The sequence below is a fragment of the Chelon labrosus genome (genome assembly GCF_963514085.1).
Source record: "Chelon labrosus genome assembly, chromosome: 2".
In the NCBI taxonomy this organism is placed as follows: domain Eukaryota; kingdom Metazoa; phylum Chordata; class Actinopteri; order Mugiliformes; family Mugilidae; genus Chelon; species Chelon labrosus.
The window spans coordinates 21250735-21273846 of NC_140338.1; the positions used below are offsets into that span (position 1 = coordinate 21250735).

General features: G+C 42.6%; 1 protein-coding gene across 4 annotated transcripts in view; it reads right to left on the reverse strand.

Annotated features, from left to right (window-relative positions):
* The window catches only part of LOC311506961 (ras and Rab interactor 2-like), a 33375-nt gene extending 15409 nt beyond the window's left edge, over window positions 1-17966 (reverse strand). For 2 of the 4 annotated variants that reach the window (XM_084571128.1, XM_084571131.1), the window contains exon 1: window positions 804-1476. In XM_084571128.1, coding sequence (XP_084427254.1) covers window positions 804-1069 — 266 coding nt within the window. In that variant the 5' untranslated portion in view covers window positions 1070-1476. Of the gene's footprint in view, window positions 1-803; window positions 1477-8640; window positions 8769-9033; window positions 9139-17854 lie in introns of those variants that run through there. The other 2 variants (XM_084571130.1, XM_084571129.1) reach the window with 2 other exon arrangements.
* Between the last annotated feature and the right edge of the window lie 5146 nt (window positions 17967-23112).

The window sequence follows — 23112 nt, forward strand, 5'->3', positions numbered from 1 at the left end:
ATCTGCTGGTGGAAGTGAATGCATTTTGTTCAATGAGCAACTCCCTGGGGGTTTTAGTGGCTGTGTTTACAATGCGAGATTACAACTTAACTGTTTACATGGCCGCTAAATAAAAGGGTCTCATAACATGCGCTCTGCGTGTTTACGTGCCCTTGTAAAAAGTCAAATCCGCCAGAATCAAAACAGAAGAAGAGGAAAAAAAGAGAAAGAGAAACAGTGCCCGCCTCAAACGAACTGACTGAGTGGAAGAAGATGAGCAATGTTCCCACATTTCCATCACTGCTGTCCACATGGATTCCAGCCTCGTTTATATTTTCAAACACTTGTTTGAACAACTGGTTGTTTTGCTTCCTCCGTGTCTCTGTCGCTCCTGGAAACTCGTCGCCTGATGTTTACGCCAAGTGGAGCAAACATGCTCAGAAAGAATGGATTTATTTCAACCAGAGAGAAACCATCAGATCAAGCGTTTACATCATTATAAGGAGATCAGATTTTCCTATTGAACCGATTATCAACACCATCCCTCTCCTTCTGAGCAGGTCAGTCTGGTCTGATTGAGGTGGTTACATGTGGCAGTTTTATTTATTCTGTATAGAAATAATTTTCAAAATCATGCTGTTCAGTCATTCGAGTAGTTCTTTGAGAGAATAATCTTCAAAGTTATTATCCTGATCATATTCTCAGCCTCAATGAGACTTCCTGAAAAGTAAGACTAACTAATACATTATTAGGAATGAAGAAATAAGAGCAGGTGAAGGTTGGTGAACATTTGAATTAAAGAAAATGTTAGAAAACAGTCTCACCCTTGTAGCTCCTGGGACTCTTTGTCCGTAGTTGGAGAGGTCTGGACCATCTCTTTCTTCAGCTCCCCGATCTCCAACGCAAACGTGTCAATCAGCTGGCAGAAAACAGAACGAGACGATTTGACCGGTGAGAGGGTGTAAGAAGAAGACGAGGAGGAGGGGGAACCACAGTAAACGAAACAGACTGCATTGCTCAAGCAATTACAAGAAAGCGAGGCAGTGGCGCTGTACTGCGAAAATGTAGGACAAAAGGCAGGGTTAGTCATCTTTCCTGTGTGTGGACGGCATTTCCTATCGACAGGAAACACGACCCAGGCCAAGATTAAGAGGGAACATTTCCTCTCGTCATACTAAACACAACAATTCCTGCCTCAGCTGTCTGAACAGCACTGCAACATGTAAACATCTGGATACATCCGGATATGGAAAGCTTGAAAGATTCATCGTCAGTCTCAAACAAGGCTGCGTTCAGACAGACAGAGATAAGGCTTATCACTGATGTCATTTAAATCTGTGTTTAGCACTAACTAGTCCTGATGAACACAGATGGACCGTCTTTTTTTCCCCTTTCCCTGATTTCAGCCCAGACTTATTTTGTTTATTTCAGATTGACATCTAAAACATGTTTTAGATGTCAATCTGACATCTGTATGTACTGTATGTACATACAGTATGTGAATTCATAATCCGGACAAATCAGTGAACTCAACTGCTATCTTTATCTACCAGTTGTTTTTCTGACATCTATATGCACTAGGGGTGTAACAGTGTTTGTATTCGTGACGCGGTGTCACGGTACGGGTGTCACGGTACGGTGCACGCAGTCATACGGCGAATACATCTGAGTGAGTAGCCTATTAAAAAAAAAAGAAAAAGTCGAGTCCTCACTTCAATCCAGGTGGCGGTAATGAGCCTAAAAGCTGCCAGCTAGCATCATTAGCCTACAGAAGAAGAAAAACAGACAAAGAAGAAAAGTAATAGAGAGTGTGGAGTTGGAAGAGCCGCCAAATTCATTAAATCACCAGTGAAACACTTTGGTTTCCCGGTGCAACATAACAGCAATGGCACACGAGTGGTGGACCGGACAAAGACTGTCGCTGGAAACACATCAAACATGCTAACGTACATAAGACACACTTATTACTTGTAAAACTTGTATTTTCAAGAGATTTTCAGTTTTGGTACTATTTGAAATATTTGTTTGACTTGTTTGACAATATTGCTAATGTGAGAGTACTATGTTCACTGTTTACACTTTACTGTGTAATACAACATTGAAAATCTTAATTTCTTACAATGAAGTTACCAAAGTTGCCAGTTGCTACCTGACTACCTCAGTTTATCCCTACGAGAAATTGTGCTTTTTCTTTTCCTTTGTATGAACAAAATGAATGAATGGCATTAGAACCCTCCTAATGCATTTGTTTTATGTTATATTTTATTTTTTACTTTTATAACAGGAGGTGGTTTTTAGTTTTTTTCAGTCAATTGGTGTCTGTTCAAAATAAAAAAAAGCTAGTTTTATACATGTGTGAGTTTTTGTTGCTTTTTTCCCGTTGTACCGAACCCGTACTGAACCGTGACTTGTGTGCACCGTTTCTCCCCTAATATGCACCAGTCCTGTTGTATTTTGAAATCAGCACAGCTGCATTCAATCACGTACAAAAAACAAAACAAAACAAAGTTGTAAAATTGCTGAGTTGCATTAAGATGGCAGCTAATTGATTTCATGTTGTCTTGTTTTTATTTTTCTCCCACATTCCCTTATTCCACATATTAGCTCTCTCCCAGGAATTCCGATCCTCCTCAAACATATCTGAGCAGATGTTGCAGTTTGAACGCTGACGATCTGGGTCAGACGGTGCAAAATAACATGGCTTGATTTCATGTCGCTCAATCTGGTCTAACCGAACAGGAATCAATCAAGGGAAAGTATGCTCATATCAAGTCTGCTGCGCTCCACTCATGTGGTTCAAAACACAAAGAAATATGCAGAAAAGTTGTTAATGAGGAGTTTCTGCTAAGGCTTCCATTCCACATTTCAACCAGTAAGAGGCAGCCTTTTCCAAACAGTCCTCCATAAGCCGGGCTCCAGGCCAGACCACAGTCACCACAGGGCCCTTTAATTCCTTCCTTGCAGGACTAAGTGGAGCCAGCTCTGTTAAAGCCACAGACTCCCCTGGTGACAGGTCAAAACTCTATTACACAACATGAGCTGACAACTTAGCCCTGGTGTAGCTGCAGATATGAAAACTGCGGTTGAGTCAGAGACTGGAGATGCTCAGTTTGACCCTGGTGAAGACAGGATAGCTGACCAGAACTAGAGAGACAGATGGTGTTCTCACAGAGTGAGTGTCATTTTCCCATCAAGAGCTGCTAAAACTCTAAAAGCAGATGCTACGAAAAGACAAAGTGTCACTTTAAACAGTGTGACTCCTGCATTAGCACCGCTAGACCGTGTTTTTGTTATTTCAGGCCTCTAAAGTAACAATTTATGATCTCACATGCTGTTTTCATGTCAAAAAGTGCACCACATGAGACATCTGTGTTTATATAGCTCTGTGGGACTGATCAAAATGAAACTGAAGCCTCTGTCACAACCGAGGGTGCTTTCACACATAACTTGTTATTTTTACAAAACCAGGGGCGTTTGGGCCCTCAGGTTGTCTCGTTTGGCCTGGTGTGAACACAGCAATTGCACTCCATTTCAGAACAAACGACCAAAACTGAGCCAGGTTAGAGAGGGTGGTCTCGGCCCGACTGCAATTGCTCCCTGAAGCGGTTCATTCCAGTGTGAACACACATTACCAACAGACCAATATGACTACCCTTATAATTATAGGCTATAACCAAGCTGTTCACCTGATGCATTTTTGGCCGACAGTGGTGTACGCCAGCGCACTGTTTCTCATTCTGAGGCGTCTGGTAGGAGCAGCGCACCTTCTCATCATATATGCATAAAACATACAAACAAACATTTAAAATCACTTAATACCTGTTCACTTCAAACCGAGTAACACACTGAGGCAGAAACTTATTCGCCTGAAAGACAAAACACCCAGACGAAAACCGAGTAATAGTTTATGCAGTTCAGTGCAGTGAGGAATGTACAGACAAAACAAATCCTTCACAAACACATGACTCAACACAACCAGCTCTTCATGTCAGGATTCAGCTGTCCAACTGCACCTGAAGGACAAAGGACACCTCCTTTGAAGACGACAATGTCAACACTTTAGCCAGAGAAGAGCAATGGTTTGAATTAGGAGTAAAGGAAGCCATCAATGTCAAATTGGAAAACCACTTTCTGAATGGGGAGGTGGATTGAGATCTGTCATCAATTTGCAACACAGGCTTAACATCTGTCCCCAAGGCGTTGCAACCCCATTCATACTCTGGATAAATAATAATTAGAGTACCGTTCATTTGGGGATGGAAAACAGGAATAAAACAGTTTCCTCCAATTATAGGTCGTTACAGACCCTAGTCATATGATTTTCTGATGGGCAACACCCACAGATGTCCCTATTCAACTCCCCACAAGTCTCTTAGGACTGAAGAAACTATTTGGATGAACCATCTTCAAGAAACTCTACAATTCCAGTAGCAATATCTAGACTGGCATAGGCAACACTCATTGGTAACACTCATTTCGATTGTATTACAGGGCATGTTTCAACAGATACAGAGAAAAAAGACTTCTGCATGAAATTGGATAGTCCTACAACCAATCAGGGACATTTCCACAGCGCTCAAATGAGATGTATGACCGTGTTAATGTTACTCTTCTGTCCATCACCAGATAAAACCCACCCAAATAATTTAATCAGCCCAGCAGATCTTTGCTGGAGCATAAAGTCCGGCAAGCTTCCAGGCTAACCGGTCTCACGTCTCTCCATTAATATCTGACGCTACAGTTTAACAGTTGATAGTTTAGGACAGCTAGGAGATAGTTCGCCGAGCTTAGCACAATCATTAAAAGTGAGGATGAACAGATATGAGAGTGGTATCAGTCTTCACAGTAAGACAGCAAGTACTTCCCAAAGCTCCTCTTTCAAAGTGGATCCAATATACCAATATAATAGTAGCACAAAATTCCTGCACCTGAATGCATTTGTAAGATTTCTTAAATTTTTTTTGCATGTTGTAGATTCCTAAATCAATTTCACTTCCATTAAAGAGGCAAACATGGAGCAAGGTAGTACTGCATCATATGAAGCAGCTCCTTACACCTCAGGGCCTCATTGGTATCCAACCATGGGAAGAAATACACACACGGTTGTTACCTGCTGCTAAGAGGCAGGCAGTAAATTTTATGAATACAAATGGAGAAACGCTTCCAAAGAGGAGACATGGGAAATTCCTGAACTATAACTGACTGGATCTGGGCAGAGAGCCTCATGGAACTCTAATGATGGCGCCCGTGCAGGCTTTATTCCACACTGATGATTTTTAGAGGAGAATGATTGATATCCAGGAAGGCAATCATTAACCAGGGTTTGTGTTTCATTGACTTTTATGGAGCTTCGTTGATCATGAGGTTGTTTTCACTTATTACTGATCCCATTCACTCTCCACAATAAAGAGATAGATGCAGGGTCAGACGGACTGAAGCAGAGACGCTGATCTCATGCACAAACACAGAAACGGGTTTACTCATGCAGCTCATTTTGGATCATGTTTATGTGGAGGTAAGTGATTCTCTGCATGGGCTACTGTTGAAGCCATGGCTAGAGTCAATGGGAAAATATGTGTTTGGTTTCAACACAGACAAGTACAGAGAGCGCTTTCACAGGGCTGGTGAGGACGGAAAAAGCTGCAGAGGAAATTAAAAATGTGAGTTTGTTTCTTAGTTTTGGTCTGGTCTATATTTGTCCTTTTTTCAGCTGGAAATGATTTACTTCATTCTTCTGTGCAACACACCAAATTTATCTAACAAACCCAATGGACTCAGCAGATGCAGTCAGATGAAAGCTGCAACTTTGCATGCATAGTGCAGAAGTTTAAGGTCGACAACTTGCGGAAAAGATGCGGAAAGCAAACATCACAGTAAAATGCTTTTAGATCGAGCTCAACACTAACATGACAGAATATTTGCAAACCATATGCAGTTAAAATGAAGAATCTGATTTCTTGGACGTGAAGGAGACCTGCAACACACTAAAGTTCCTTCTTTACTCAGAAAGAGCCACAAACGAATAACAACGAATCAATTTCAAGCTGAGTACTGCAGCAAAGGCATGGCAAAGCATCACAAAGGAGGAAACCCATTCTTTGGTGATGTCCTGTCGGTTCCAGATTCAGGTGCTTAATGTATGCAAAGAACATATTCTTAATGGTTAGGTCCATTTGTCCAATCCCAACCCAAGGGATACTCAGAATCTGTAAAAGCATATCCGATCTGGAGCTGAAGAACTGGATGAAGTGTATCATATGAACCTATTAGCTAGAGTCAGTGATGAAGGTGAAACCTTCAAGAGGTCATGGCCCATTTTTAGTTTGTCATACTATGTCTGTTACATTGTAATGACTGTGTGATTGGTGGGGCTGAAGAGGTTGCCAAGCGGCATTTTTCTTTTTCCCATTTCATTTTGCTAAAATACGAAAAGACAGTATGACCACCCCTTTAAAAACAATTCATTGAGTCCTGCGGGGCCAACATTGATTGGAGCTTACACACCAGACATGCGTATACAGTTAAAAGCATCAAAAGCATCAAAGCAAGATGCCAGGAAAGCTAAAACAGAGAGGAAACAGATTTGTTGTAGTGTTGTGATTCTCCATAAATAGATCTTGACGTCTGCCACCGCACGAAGAAAGTTCTGCTGAGAATTCTTTTGGTGTGTGAACGACAGACTTTGAGCAAAAGCGTGCACAGGTGCAACTTCTCAACAGGCAAGCCTGGCAACTTCTTGGGGTCCTAAGGCAAGTAGGGGGCCCCTGATGGTTGACGAACTTTAAACTTAAAGAAGTGGCAAGGTGCTAAGTTTTGAATGACAGTAAGAGACCTCATTAAGGGGCCCACACCTGACACAACTCTACACACTCAATCATGTCATGTGCATGAGCCTTTAAAGTAGTTGAAGTAGAAGTTAGAAAGAGTCCAGCCTTAACTATGGGGAAAAACATTTGGATAAAATAAACTCCACTAGCACCACATTATTACGTTTGTTTTTTCTTTGATAGTTAACATTAGTTAACGTAGCTAGCAGAGCTGTGTGTCCAGTGTGTGCTCCACCAGTTGACTTTGAGTTTAGCTAGGAGGAAACATGAATGAGGTACTGGAATTTCTTACCCAGGGCCACAACAGACTAACCTCTGACAATGTGAGTGATTTGTGAGAGAAAAAGCTGTGATCAGAAGACATAAAGGGAAGACAAAGAATGAAAGGGAGATGAAAGGGGAAGAGAAGTGGGCAGAAAGACACTGAGACAAAGAGTTATTCCTCCTATGAAAGTGTTTGATAGACTGCCAACAGGCTCAGCTGGCATCATTTGTTTTCAGCACTCAATATGGCAGAGAGTGAAGGAAAACTGTCAAAATACAGCTCCACGCTAATGTTTCATCGGTCAATGCTCTGCTACGTTTCCCGAAGAAGAACTGCTCAGTCAAGAGTAATTATGTTAGAAAAATAGGTATAAAAATGAAACAGGATGAAATAATCCCTGCATGAAGAAATCCACAATGGAATCCTTTTGAAGCTGACAGACCTCAGTAATTATACTGGACCATGTTTCTGATTTGTATTTAATAAAAAATTATGTCTGAGAGAAACAGTCTGGTCTTAATACATTTAGTTTTTATGTGAAATTATGATTTTTTTTTTTCTAAAACACAGTAATCATAAAAAAAAAAATAATAAATCATAAACTTTATTTTTATTGCAGTTTTGTTTTCAGCCGGGCCACTCGTGGGTGATATAGCCAGCGGCACAGCCGTGCATAGATTCAGCAAGATGTTAACATCATTTCTAAAGCATACTGGTGGCCAATAGAGGTTTGCTAAAACCAGAGTGATATGATCCCTTTTCATGGTTCTGGTTAAAAGTCTGGTAACCATATGTTGTACCGTCTAAAGTTGTGAGTTTGATTTATTGTTCAGGCAGATATAAAGGCTGTTTCAACAATCCAGGTACGACAAAATAAAAGCATGTCGAATAGTCTCTGTGTCTTTAAATGATCAAATTGGCCAGATTTGGAAAATAGGATTGGACTAGCTTAGTTATGTGGGACTCAAAAGTGCACACCCTGGTTTTGCACAACAGGACTGATGTTGTTGCCAAGGGAACCAGCCAAGGGTAAAACCAACTGCTGTGGTCCAATCACAAGGATTTCAATCTTGTCCGCATTCAGCTGCAAGAAGTTGTTACTCATCCATTTTTTAATGTAGTGGAAGCAGTTGCTCATTGCACTCAGGTTCACCATGTCTGATGGGTTAACAGGCAGGTAGGAGTATCATCAGCATAAAAATGGAATGAGACACCGTGCCTGTGAATTATGTGAAAAGAAGAAAAAAAATAACTGGCCCTAAAAGCAATCCCTGAGGCACACCATACATCACTTTACATAAAGATGATTGAAACCTAAAACCTACTATCTGACACGTACGAGGAGAATCAGTCGAGGGCTGTTAAATAAAGTACAGTTAAATACAACGTGTTGTGGTATTAAACAGTCAAACATGTGGGCCAGTCACGCATGAATGTTTTTTACCTTGTCACTGATTGATGTCACCTTGTCCTATAACAAATGACATTTAGCAGACAGGACGTGATGTGTTTCCTGTGTCTAACTGGTCTGAGGTCAGACACCTAACCATAAATCTATTCAGTCCCTACCTTAAAGAAGCTGCTGCTCCTGTCTGTGAGGCCACAGGCGGATTTCTCAGGTGGTGTTCTTGAGGCCATGTTGTCCAAATGACTGGTTCCTTCTCACGTCTGGGACAGTGCCCTCCGGGCCTGGAGCTCTGTGGGTCAAAAACAAGATTCAGTTGTGGTGCGACCAGAGGAAATTCCTGCTTCGACCACAGTCAGTATTATAGAGGTGCTGGCCTGAGTGTCTGTCTCCTCTTTCAACTTTCTGACTCCCCCTCATCTCAGATACTGGCCTCAATCATTTTCGTTTCTGGCCTGAACTCCTGTCCTCTCATTACCTGTCTCTCCAGTTTCCTCACTGTATCAGATCACCACGCTCTTCATTCTTACATTTTGTTCCCATGTCCTCATACGTACATAATTAATTTTCCATCTCGGACAGCCTCAGTTCCAGCACAGCTGCTCTGCTTCCCCGCCCGTCACAAAGTTTTAGGAGCAGATTTCCAGAGCCTCCATGCAAAGCTGTGAAAAAGAAGACGCCTGGTGGCATTTAATTCACCACTCCAACATTTTTCTCAAACGAGCTGAAGATGGTCTTCTGTTGCATGCCTTCTCATTATTTTGGTTTCCCTCACTATAAACTCTGTTTCTCTTTCATTAGCTCTATCTTCTTCATCTCTCTGTCTGCTTCTCGTCTGTGTACGATTCATCCTTCCACTCCTCCCTCTCCGTCTCCCCCTCCTCCTTCTCTCTCTCCAGCCAGGCTGAAACTATTAGGCCAGTCCCTCCCCTCTTGGCAGAGGTTCACAGGCCTCATGAACCGTGGTGATGCTCGGTTTGTCCACACATGCACGCACACGCTTGCAACTTCCACCTTTTGGTTATAAAATGTAACCACTTCGTCACTGTAACCTGCTAGATGTTTAAAATTCTGTCATAATTAATTGGCGATGTTGCGAGTTATGGCCAAAATGACCTCGGATATTTGACCCAAATTCCGATCATCACTGAGTCCAAAAGCCGGATGAACAACCCAAAAAACAATGCCGATGGACACAGCTATTGATGGTTAGTACCAGCCTTAAAAAAATGCAGTGCAGTCAAATAAATGCTGACTTAGCTTCATATGTGTGTAGAAAGTGGAGCCATTTGTCTCAAAGTAGGACCAGGGACGTTCGGTCAGTGGAGACAGGTGAGGACATCATGATAAGTAATGATGATAAAATAAATTACACTATTGATAAAATAAATTATGTTATTTGTCCAGTGGTCTGTGATATAATGTGATTTCAGTATGATTTCCGTTATTTTGGTCATTTTTATAGTCAAAATCGCAGCACAGACAGAGTCTCACCTCACTCAGTTCGCAATCTGTCGCAAACTGAGTTAGGCTCGTGTCCTTGGCGCGTGCCTGTGGCTAACTCTCTGTATGCCATCAATATATTGGTTGTGCACATTTTCATCATGTGTCCTAATTTTCCATAGCCTAGTTAATGTATTTCATGTATGAGTGTAACACATTTAGTCTTGTTTTTCTGACATGAAACCGCAATGAAGAAGCACGGGATGGGGCAGCCAGTACTTCTGCCTCTTGGAACAGGACACTAGTGAGCCACAGGTTCTATCGGCTATATAATATATATATTTGATTAAGGTGATGATTTGGTTTTAAATTCAAATCTTTTGTTTTTCACACTGGGAACTGGGTGTTGAATGAGTACGAATGAACTGTGGAATTGCGACGGCAAACTCACACTCTCTCTCGTATTCTCTCTTTTAACTGCTACAGATTTTACAATGTTCCTTTGGACAAATGCCTTACCTATATGTGCGTAAAGAATGCTCATTTGAGATATGAAACTTAACCAGCTACTGTGCAAATATAACCGATAGTCTGGCTCTGGCATGAAGGTTTCATTTCCACAAAATAGAGTTTCTAAGAGGGCAAAGAAAAAACATGACATTTACGAAGAAATGTCCTGCTATGAATATTTACTGAAACACAGTTTCAGTAACATAGTTTCAGTAAATATTTACTGAAACATAGTAAAAGATTTCATACTAATGACCACCCAAACTGTACTGGGAAGAAAGCTAAAACTCTGCCAGTATTGAAGTGTCTGTCAAGTGCTTGGTGACATGGGGTTCACCAGGGTTTGGAATATGCACTAGTTGTATACACAGATCAGACATAACATTATGACCACCTTCCTAATATTGTGTAGGTCTCCCTTGTGCCTCCAAAAGAGTTCAGACTCATCAGAGAATGGACATGGGCCTTCTGAGGGTGTTCTGTGGTGTCTGGTAACAGAATGTTGTTAGTGAGGGCCTTTGGGTCCTATGGGTCTTGAGAGAAAATGACTTGTTGTCTCAACAATTAGGTGAACAATATGTGTTTCCACATCCTAAATACCTAAATGTCTGATGGTAGATTCGAGCGACAAAAGCTACAGTTCGATCAACTTCACTCGAACGCTTGGTGTCGTCTACGACAGGGTTGTTTGGAACAGGTGACGCAAAGACATGTAGTTGGAAAAGTGTAAATCAGCTCAACTTTCATGTCATGCATCTCGGCTGAAACGCAGCGACACATGTAAAACACCAACTTGTCAATTCAGCTTCCAATGAAAATGTTTTGTAGCTAGTTACTCCTGAGACTCATGGTGTGAACGCATCATGAGTCTCAGACGAATCAGATAAAATGATGGGAACTGTAAGACACAAGGGTCATTTATCAATACCAAGTGCATGAACTTCCCCACCATTTAAGTTCTTGTGGCACAAAGCTGGTCTGGGGTCACCAGGGTTGAAGATTTGCCAGACAAATAAAATCAAAGAAACGAGCTGTTTATAGTCCACTATTGCGTCTGCTGTAAAAATACAGACAGCGAAATAACTTTGAAGGATGAACAGTGTACAGCGATTCTCTAGCAGGCATTCTCGATAAATGCGGTAGATACACGTCCCTTACTGAAATCCAAACAGAGTGTTACCAGACTCATATCCTGATAAGACCACCAGGCTTGCACTTGATAGTTCAGACTTGACAAGTTGACAAGTCTGGAGTACAGACTTTGGAGGACAAGAGGACGCAGGATGGTCATTCTGTAACTGAAACACTGAAACTTGATGACACCCGTGAAATGCATTCTGGTAATGCATCCTCGATAAAACGGACAAGGCAAGAACACATCTGGGTATCTGGACTGTATTTGGTCAGATGGTACTCTCTGTCCAAAAACAATAATCAACAACCTCCCACATACAAACACAGACTCTATTCTGTTTTACACGAGACTAAAACAGAGCGACAGCAGGACTTCATTACGCTCTGGGCGGTTTTGTTCTAAAGCCCACTCTGATGGTGGGACCCTCGTTTTCTCTCAGCGGGTGTCATACTGCCTTTGAGGCTGAGCTGTCCCATATCAGAGCTGATGAATAGCTGTAGTGTTTGACGAACCTGGCTGTGGTTTCAGAGACACTGCCTTGGTCTCATTCTTATGTTCAACATAAACTCCTTCCGGCATGAAAATCAAAGATCCTTCATTTGAGGCTACAGCCAGGACCAGCTGGTACATTCATTCTGCACCTGAGAGGAAATAACTCTTCATACCAGCAGGTGGCAGTAGCCTGTATGCTAGGAAGCTAGGAAGAGCTACAAAACATACTAGAGTGCTAGCCTGCCCGAAATTGTTGATCATGTTTGAATGTTCAGATAAGACGAAGACAAAAAAATGTTGTTCTGTTTACTTTTATCACTTTCATTTCACTTCTCGTTGAGAACACTTTTGGTTTTCTGAGCTGATCAGCCAATCACCACAGTGATTTCTCTATCCTACTCGTTCCACCATGGATTCAACGCGCTGAACCGTCTGAAAAGATGGCGACAGCCTGGCCCGCTTAAGCTTCATCAGGAAGAACAAGTCTGTATCCGCCTCATTGTTACAGGTGTGGTGGACACACCGCAAAAATAACAGTAGGCGCTCCCTGACATTTACATAGCTCTTTTTTACCTGTTGGTACTCAAAGGGCTTTAAAGTCACAATGACACATCTACCCATTTGTTCACACAAGTGCCAGGCCCCGTCCAGGGTTCACTGTCTTGCTCAAGGACACTCAGCATGCGGAGACGAAACCACTAACCCTCTGGTCCACGTACAACCCACTCTACCTGCTGAGCCATAGCCACATCACAGACGTAGAAAACACTTTGATGCTGTAGTACTGTTCTGACCCTTAGATACAACAAAAACAATTTTGAAAACACAGCTAAAGTTTTTATAGCAACGGCATTTTGGAACTGTTTACTTAATTACAGTTCAACTGAAGTTCAAGAAAACACTCACTTCTTAACTCTAACGCTCGTCCGGTCTTGTAAAAACACACCCCTCTGGTGTTCATTTAAACTGTCAGGTCATTGTGAAGCACTGCTGCGTGTGTGAGCTGAGACGTCCAGTGAGATAACAAGCCTCCATGCTCCTGTTGGAGCAGCAGAGGTCGATGCGGGGGCTGCAGGCTTCTGCATGAAGCCACTGCAGATAAGAACTCATACATGGGTCCTTTTATAAGCTGATGAAAACCAGATAAGGGAGTGGGACTGCGCAAGAAACAAGCACTTCAGAGATGGGCTGGTGCATTTAATTTGAAAGTCGTGAGGAAGCGAGGGAAGTGTGCGTGCACAGCCGCAGAGCAGAATTTGGGTCAGTAGTTCTGGGTGAGTTCAGCCGAACCCACTGGCTCGTGTAGTGTTAGCTGAGGAGTAAAGTTTTTTTTTTTATGCACAGGAATCTGATGACTCACTACAAAGTTAGGATTACTTTCATTCTTTCCATAAAAGTGTTTATGGAGCTTCTGTCAGTCAAACACCAAGCTGACCTCTAATCACAGCTTTAGCACCGTGTTGCAATAGCAACCTACAAACGCTCAAAACTACCATCACAACAAATCCCGCTTCACAGAGATTAAACAGTGCCTCTGAACTAAATCATGGTTAGAAACTCTGCCTGGCAGGAGCACCGCCCAGCCACAAGTTTCCACACTAAAGGTCAGCAGAGAAAAAAAATGGACTGTTTTCTTTGGGCTGCTCCCTTTTAAATTGGCTCCTGGAACTCTGGATGGAGCTGAGGACTGAGATCCTGGTGCAGGGAGGAGGATGTCCACTTCTTCAGAGGTGGGAGGTGGAGCACATCGCATGGGAGATGTAGAGGAAAATATAATAGACATTACTTCAACCCAAGCTGACCTCCAACTGAGGCTGAAGTTTCCACGTTAATGTGAAAACATTAACTAAATTTCAGCACGTTCATTTTTGTATAATAAATATGAAGCTACCACTAGCAGCTAGCTACAATAACATAGCGTAAAACCAGATGGACAGGTGGAACCAGCACCTCTGGAGCTATTTTATTAACCTGCTCCACCTGGTTTACTTCATTCTTTTGCAAAGGTGATCCAGTCAATCAGCCAGTGATCGTTATCAGGACCATCTTCCACCTAAATAGTTTGATCAGTCACCTCTATAACAGCTGATCAGGAGAGCCGATGTGATGACGCAGAAATCATGAGATAATTCATCTGGGACTCCAGCCCCAGAAACATTATGTGGTCTGCTTTCTTTTGTCCTGGCTGGTGGACCGGAGCAGCAGAACTTAGCGGCCAGGGGCCCCTAGAAAAAGGTCCAGGGCTAACACAGAAAGACAAACAACCATTCACACTCAGACTATGTTTAGAATCACCAATTAACAAGCATGCTTTTGGACTGAGGGAGGAAGCTGGAGCACCAGAGAAAACCCGCAACCTTCTTGCTGGTAGGCGCCAGTGTTAACCACTACACCACTGTGCTACATCCCTACTGTGACATGTGAAAATGTCATGACAGTGATCTTTAATTTTCTGCTATTTTTGTCAGAACTGAAGCTGTGGTAAAAACCTATGAGGAGACAAAAAAACAAACGCTTGCAGATGTCTTCAAACAGCTCGTACGCATCACCTAGAAAGTGGCATTACAGCAGGAAGCTTGTCTCCGAATGGCACCGAATCCGTCCCTGTCTCTCTGCAGATTTTGTAGGACATAGGTAAAATGATAACAGAATCCAATCCTAAATCTTCAAATCAAATGGGTGGAAGAGACCCGCCCCACAACACACTGGCCAGTCTAAGGAGTACCTTTTGCAATAGACTCATCCTACCGATATGCACCACGGAACGCCACAGGAGGTCATTCCTGCCTGAGGCCATCAGACTTTATAACTTGTGTGAATTAATATTCCTTCGTGAGTGTGAGTGCATTTATTTCTGATGCTCTAAAAGCATACTTGTCACACAGTTTGTGCACTGTGCCTGAAAAAGGCAACACAATGCACAGAGAGCCAGTTGTTTGCGGCTCATATTCTCCCTGGTGGTACCTGCACAGGTAATCTAACCATGCCTGATTCAAGGAAACAAGTGTGAATCACTCTGGGTGGCGGTGAGAGCAGAATTATTCTATAAATTCAAGTAAAACAACACAGATTGTTTTATTTTGCTCACTTTGTTCACACATTTACTTTTGCCTCTGCACAAGCAAAGATATTAGACAGAGTTAGACACAGTTGTGAAATGAATCTACAGCCTGTATTCCGCAGCCAAACACAGTGTTTGATTTCACTCTGTACCATTACAGCCGACATCGGCGCGGCTCTTGTGAAAGCATTCAGTGTTAACATCTCCCACAGGGGCAGTTTATTCTCACATTGCTAAGTCAAGTGGCTGCTTCCCCGTCCAGCCAAAGTGACGTCGCCTTTCATAAACTTGCAGAGTTTTCAGTTCTGCCTCGAAGCTGCAGACAGATGCGGTTCGAAAAGTAACTCGCTTTCTGAGGCAGAAGGAGACAAAAACAATGTGTGCATCACCAACTAATCAGCTCCCTAACCCAAATCTGAAAAGCTGCAAGCTATTTTTTAATCAAAATACCTTCCTGCTGATTCTATTCCACATAGCCCAACGTAACCGGGCCTCTTTGTGCCAAAACTCCTTGGCTTCGCTGTGATGCTAATCTCTTTAACAGATTCCAAAGACGCTTAAATGAGGAAACTGGTCAGGTTTAATACCCTAATAAACATCAGGTAACTGTTCGCTCAGAAAAGACATATAAGCGAGGCCTGCACAGAGCTGCAGAAGGGGGGGGGGGGCGTATGTATTCAGGTGCAGACATGTTTGTGAACAGAAACAATTCTCAGAGTGGTAACAGCAGGCTTGAGCATGTTGCCAAATATAAGGTCAGAGATACAGAGTATTTTAGGAACTGAGAGTGAAAGATAAACAATGTGAAATAAACAAGCAAGGGACTGTTCGAGGAAGATAGGTTTAAGGCTGGGGGAGGGGTATGTAGAGCTTTATTTCATCCTACTCAAGGGAGGGTAGAACTTAAATATCGTACAGATTCTATAGCTAAATGTCTGTGATCCATAGAGACCGAGGTTATGAGTTCAGTCTCACTCTGATCCACAGAGGTAGACATAACAGTTTTTTGTTTTTTAAAGTCCTCCCGTGTGTCTGGGATCCATCAAGCCAGACGTTGCTCATTTAATGGCCCCTTTCACTCAGAGACTGTGCTAAAATACTTAAAATGAATCAAACAGAGGTGGTGAAACGGCCTAAGCGTGTGCGGTCAGACTGCGTATAAGGATCCTCTGCGCCAAATCTAGGCACGCCACAACCTGACGTGCACCTCGCCACAAACTTAACCAGGAGCGCAGCTAGCCAACAGGCCAGACGGGCAACTGCTGTGGGCCACAGGGCGGTCAGGACCATGACACAGACCATGACGGCTGTGACTGGTCTGAAATGCAATTCTGTGCCCGCGTCTCTCAGCGGACAGACGAGCACAGAACACTTTCCCTTCTCCTGCTTAAACCAGATCCACAGTTGTCTCCTCTCATCTCATTTCTCTTTTCTGTGTTGCAACGTCTTCAGTACACTAGCTAGCGCTGTTTTTGGCAGCGTAACAAATAACATCGACCATCTTGTGACAACTCAGTGTTCTGCAGGAAAACTTTTGGACCTGGCATTCGTGTGTATGTTCCTTAGACATGTACCACCCACCTAGACCAGACCAGGCACCCCCACCCCATAGCAATGACACTCCTTGATGGCAGCAGCCATCCCCAGCAGACACAGGCATACACACAAAAACTCAAACTCAAACTCAAAAGAAGATGAAAAACAGCACAAGGTGTTGACCTGGTCTCCAAATTCACTAGATCCCAAACTGATCAAGTATCTGTGGGATGATCCACAGAGGCCCCTCCCCTCAACCCATAGGACCCAAAGGCCCCCACTAACAAGATTCTGTTACCAGACACCACAGGACACCCTCAGAAGGCCCATGTCCATTCTCTGATGTGTCACAACTGTTTCGGAGGCACAAGGGAGACCTACACAATATTAGGAAGGTGGTCATAATGTTATGCCTGATCTGTGTATAATTTCATTAATATCAACATTACTAGCCATGGACACACTTTCTGTGTTGTATACACTGACACATTATGTATACATGCCTGCGTCCCCAAGAGGAAAGGGTGAACACACAGAACATACTTCCTGTTGCGGGGTGCCTATCTCAGCAGGACACCAGCTCTGTGGTTCACAGATGTTGGTTTGGATTTGTAACTGTCTATTTAAAGGTCAAACAGAAACAACAAACCCTCCAAATCATTCTGTGAATCATCCAAACAGAACAGAGAGGTGGAATAAAAGCACAACAACTTGTTGATATGCTACTGACGATTTGGGGAAGTTTTTAAAATAATCATTTTATAAAAGTAATCTAGGGGCTAAGGTGCAGGGGAGGGAGGGCCCAAAGAGGATATTAACAGGGTCTCCAGTGTCTCCTCACTACAACACTTTGTGTGCAGTCCCTATAAACGACATAAAACTAATAGTCCACATTGTTCATCCATGCACACGTGTTTACTTTTACTAAAAGCTTATTGTTATTAGCTCATGCTTCTGGTATTTGGGGCAAAAAGTAGCACAGCAACACAAGACCTTTAAAAAGCTTTAAAAAAAATGCTGCTGTGATACGATCAGGGCAAGTTTAAGGAAAGACGCAGCCGTCAGTTTGAGTGTTAAAATAATAATAATAAAAAAGTGTCCCCAACAGGAAAAACTTCATCAGAGTCAGATACGTCTAAACATAATCGACGTTTCCGATTTCCGAAATTGTGGAGGGCTACAGGGAGACAGCTTGACTCACCTTAAAGTCGCGTCTAACTCGGCGTTTCTCTGCTGCTGGGCTCCATGGTAAATACCCTATGCGCTGCGCGGTGCGCTCTGTCTCCGCCTCACTGTTGGTTACATGGTTTACAGAGACACGAAGAGACGCTGACTCCGGCTCTGGATCAGAGGACTGGGATGTGAGAAACACGGGGGGAGGAGGGGGAGGAGGAAAGGGAGGGCGATAATACCACTCGCCTGTCTTATTGGCCGAACGAATTATTTCACTTTGTCTAATGTTGTTAGGTCGACAGAGTCCCAGCTGTGTGGGACCCCAGGCCAGTAGGGGTCCCCCGGGGGTTGACAAACCTGAAACTACAGCAGTGGCAATGTGCCTAGTTTTCAACTCTACACATTACGATATTCATGACTCTTTTACGCTAGTCCAGTGTAAAATGAAAAGATGTTACCACATTGCATCCATGCCTGTGCCTTATCTGGGCCAGCTGTAGCACATCTGGCACAGAGGAATAAAGCAAGCTTAGCACATTAGCATCTGTGTGATGTATTCTACCAGGCCCCTGTGTGTCTCTGGACCATAGACAGTATGAAGATTGACAGCAGAGCAGCTCCACAAAAATGAAGCCAAAGCAAGTAGAGCTCCCCCTGGTGACTGGCTGCAGTATAGGTCATAAGCTCCATCTCCTCCATGTTAGTGGATGGGACTTGGGCCAAATTAAAACACTAAAATACACATCATTTTTTCAGTCATTTTAGGTCGTTAATATAATGTTAATGCATGCTCAAGTTTTTTATTTATTTATTTATTTTTTGGATACGTTTCGCTTTAGGTAGTTATTTGACCCTATAGAAACAGGATGTGACATAATGGCGAAGTGGTGACACATATTTATGTACAGTCTATGCCCTGGACCTACGTTAGCTTACAAGGTTTTCAAAATAACAAATGGCTGCAGGTGACATCGCCAACTTTGCCCATTGCGCTGCATTGCTTTTCACTCATGAAGCAGTTTTACAATACAGTGAGCTGACAATACTATAATGATAATGAATAATGTTCATTACTATCAAGATTACTGGCCAGGGACACATGTTCTGTGTGGTATACCTACATTGACACATCATGTAGACGTCTGTGTCCCTAAGAGGAAGGGTGGAAACACAGAACATTCTTCCTCTCTCTCACTGGTTCACACAGATTGGTTGGTTGGTTTGTTTGGTTTTGTGACATTAGCTATTTAAAGGTCCAGCAACAACTCACTGAATCATCCAAACAGAAAGGAGAGGTGGAATAAGCACAACAAGTTGTTAAGATGTTACTGACGGGGACATAATCTTATTCAGATAGCATACATTTCCGGACCTCATCTGGGCCAGCTGTGGCACATCTGGTCAAGTCTGGCCCTCACACAATGAGCCAGTTTAACTTTAATGCTTTGGCTTGTTGTGTATATGCTGGATATAGACCATGTGCAATAAACCAGTTCCAGGTTGGTGTATCTGAGCCAGATATGGTCGACATGCAACAAACTGGTTTTAGAGTCAGTTTGTTTGGTTTTCCTTAAACTCCAAACTGGACTCAAACGCAGACACTGACACACAGCCAGGCGACTAAACACTCTAATTAAAGGGGGGAAAAAACACTCGCAAGAGGTGGAAAATGATCAGAGATGGCAGGATCCCTCTGCAGCTGGAAGCAGGTGGTAGTTGAACTGAAGTCTGGAGAGAGCAGGGCTGAATACAGAGACTGGAACAGGTTGATTTAGGCTCACCCAAGCTAACTGGAGACAAAGAACAAAGCAAAAGTTGTCAAGCAGCAAATCCAGTTCAATAAATTTAAAAGGCACTGTCGAGCAGTCACCACTGAGGTCAACACCTTGTGCTGTTTTTTGAGTTGTTCCTAAACCACTTTGTGTGCCTGTGTGAGGCTGCATCCTGCTGGGGATGGCTGCTGCCATCAAGGAGTGTCATTGCTGGTGGGGGCGCCTAGTTTGGTCTAGGTGGGTGGCACATGTCTAAGTAACAAGAATGCCAAGTCCAAATGTTTCCCAGCAGAACAATAATTGTCACAAGATGGTCAACGTTATTTACTTCCCCTGTCAGTGGTTTTAATGTTATGCCTGACCGGTGTGGATGTACTTCTCAGCCACCGAAATATCACACTATAACCCTGTTCTATCATTGTCCTTATTATTCTGTTTCCATATCTGGTCCTGTTGTGTTTGTCCGTTTGTCTTCTGGCGATGGGACTCAGGCTGAGTAATTGCCGTCACACAGCTTCCGTATGTGGGCCACAACCGGGCCAGATGTAACTGGCTATGTGGGTTATTTCTGTGAGAGTGAAAAAGCAAAGAAAAAGAAAGAGGAACAGGAAAAGGGGCACAAATATATTCAACCATGCACATTTACATTTAATTTGACTAGAAGCTTGTTGTTATCAGCTCATGGTTCTTGTATTTGGGGCAAATAGTGACCTTACTGAGCTAAATAATCCTGCTGCGATAAGATCAGGTCAAGTTTAAGGAAAGACGACGCCGTCTGTTTGGATGTCAGAAGCTCCCAATTAAAAGACGTTTTCTCTTCTGGAGAACCTTCAACAGAGTCAAGCACTATATATGAATAACAAAGACATCAGGTTGGGTTAGTGAACTAAACAAAAAAACTCCCTGACACCGGCTCCACAGATGTGAATATTTATCAGTTTCCTCTTTTTGTATTTTTTTTTTATTCGGCTGTTAGTCAGATGTGTTAGTTTGTATTTCAGTGAAAGATCAAATCATTCGGGTTGGCTTTATGTGCTGATAGACAGAAGGAGTAACAACGACACTGATGACATTTTCAAAACGTGTCTGAAAGGTATTTCTTTTTTCTCTGTCGGTTGAAACACGTCCCATAATGGAATCAAAATGGAGCGTTACCAAACTCCTGCTCTGATAATACATGGGTCTGGCTGTGCCAAACAAGTTAATTAGCATGTGCACACAGTTGTGAAGCTGTGTCTGGATTCAGTTTTTGATATAGACAACTGATAAGACAACTGACTGATATGGACAACACAGGGTATTTCTGTCTCTTCTTGTTTTATAAATGAACAGTAAATCAAAGCTGAATCCTGGTCCCGCTCAGAAACACACGTGAAGATGACATGTGTATGTAAATCAGTTTATTGCAAGACAACCACTGGGAACAAGGCCAACATCTTCCTCCCGTTCGGCTCCGAGCTCTGCCCAGAGGTCCTCATCAACAAAAAAGAGGATTTACAAACAATTCAAAGGACGTGAGCATAAAACGACAATAATTAAGCTGAAAACTAACTGTTGAAGGCCTACATTCTAAATACTGTAAATACCTCAAATATTACTGCTCGTCAGAAGTCATTCAACCTCTGTGGTTTGATAGCATATTCCTCCTGATATGTACAGCATAATCAAGACAGTGCCTTTTTGATCTTGGTAAAATTACACACAAAATAATTCAACTTATGAAAGAGGCATGCAAACCGACTAGTATGTGTCTCTATGTAGCCTAACTGAAACTATACCCAAACCACTTTTTTGAAACTCACAGCCTGCCTCTGGAGGAGCGACGCGGCTCCATAGCGCTCCCTTGTGGCTGCTGGAGGAGCATCAGCACCTACAGAGCAAGCTTTTAACTCATCAGAACTTCCACTGGTGAGAGGAAACTTTTAGGTAAAAACAAAATGAAATAAAAATACACAATTAGTCTGAACACAGGCCGAAACAGAGTGGCAAAGCTGTTTCTTTGTCGGCTCAAATACAAGCAGGAGAATGCCCACAGGTATCGGCGTTTTTGAACCCTCAAACACAAGGTCTGGCGCAAGACTATATGTCGTCGAAGAAACAAGTCAAGAAGGTGGCATGCCACTAGTACAGGCTTCCCTTTTTCTTGATATAAATCCATATTTACTCACCAGTTCGGCATGTGAGGGGGTTTGACAACATGTCAGGACCAGTGAGCATAAAGCTTCCACTTTCCTCTTTTCAACATCCGCTGCGTTTCTACTAGCATACAAATGTTGCGATATCTCTCCGAACTATACAAAACTTATAAATTATAAATTTCTATTCTTAAATATAAACAACATCAAGTCAGTTTCCAGTACTTAGATTATATATATATTAGGTACAGTACATTGTACAGCAGAGCGCGTTCCATTGAATACACTGTACACAATCCAAAGGCCTGAAACTGCTGGTCAGACATGATCTTTGAATAAATTAATTCATAAATAAATCATGATTATGTCTTTCCCAGTAACAGTGGTATCCTTGGTTCCCCTCCAGATTGTGAGACACACACACTCACACACAAACACACTGTGCATTTGACTCTTAAGTCCGAATCTACGACTCCTATTCTAAAAAATACTTTTGGCTTTAAGACATAACAACATTACACTCAACTCAGAGACTAAAAACTAACTCTTTAATATCGAGGTCTACCGTATAGAGGGAATTTTAACATCAGTAGTTATGTGTTTAGAGTACCTGTAGACGTTCTGCAAAAGAGGAATAAAAGAATTAGATCTCTAATCCATAAAGTGACAGTGCCGGATGTCAGTTCCAAGTAGATCCCTTTCTTACGTGGGGACAGTAAAGCCCACATCTACTTGGACAAGAAAGAAAACAGCCAAATAACTCTATGTGAACAGTGTGAAATATCTAGATGCTCTCTGTCAGTGCAAAGCTAGCGCTGTGGCTGGTACAGCATGCTGCGTCGGCTGGTACTGAGCAGGGGGACGTGTTGAAGCGTTTGCTGGCAGACCAAATCACTAAAGTAAAACGTACAATATTGTCACTGTCATCGGATCATACATCCTTGCAAGACTGATCCAGTTGTGCATAAGAGAACACCATATATCAGCTAATATTAGTACTTCTATAATCTTCAAATATATACAGAGAAAGCCTTTTGTTTTTTGCTTAAAAATACCTTAAATCGTGTGCTTATATCCAAACTTGTACAAAGAGTAACAAACAATCCAGCTGAAAATCGCTGAGTTCCCTCTTCTCTCCTCTCAGTCAGTTACAGTAGCAGCTTGTTCACCAACAGTAGCCTAACTGTCGGTGTTACTACAGTTAAGTTCACTCCAGCTAACCTTGTGGTTCATCACACAATTGGCAGCAATCTCTGCTGCTGGGACTTTCTATTTGCGCATCCAGTCCAGTTCCACCCCCCCTCCCTCTCCCCTCCAAAAAAACCTCCGGTGTCCTATCCATTGTGTGTATTGCACCAAATATAAATCATACAGAGCGC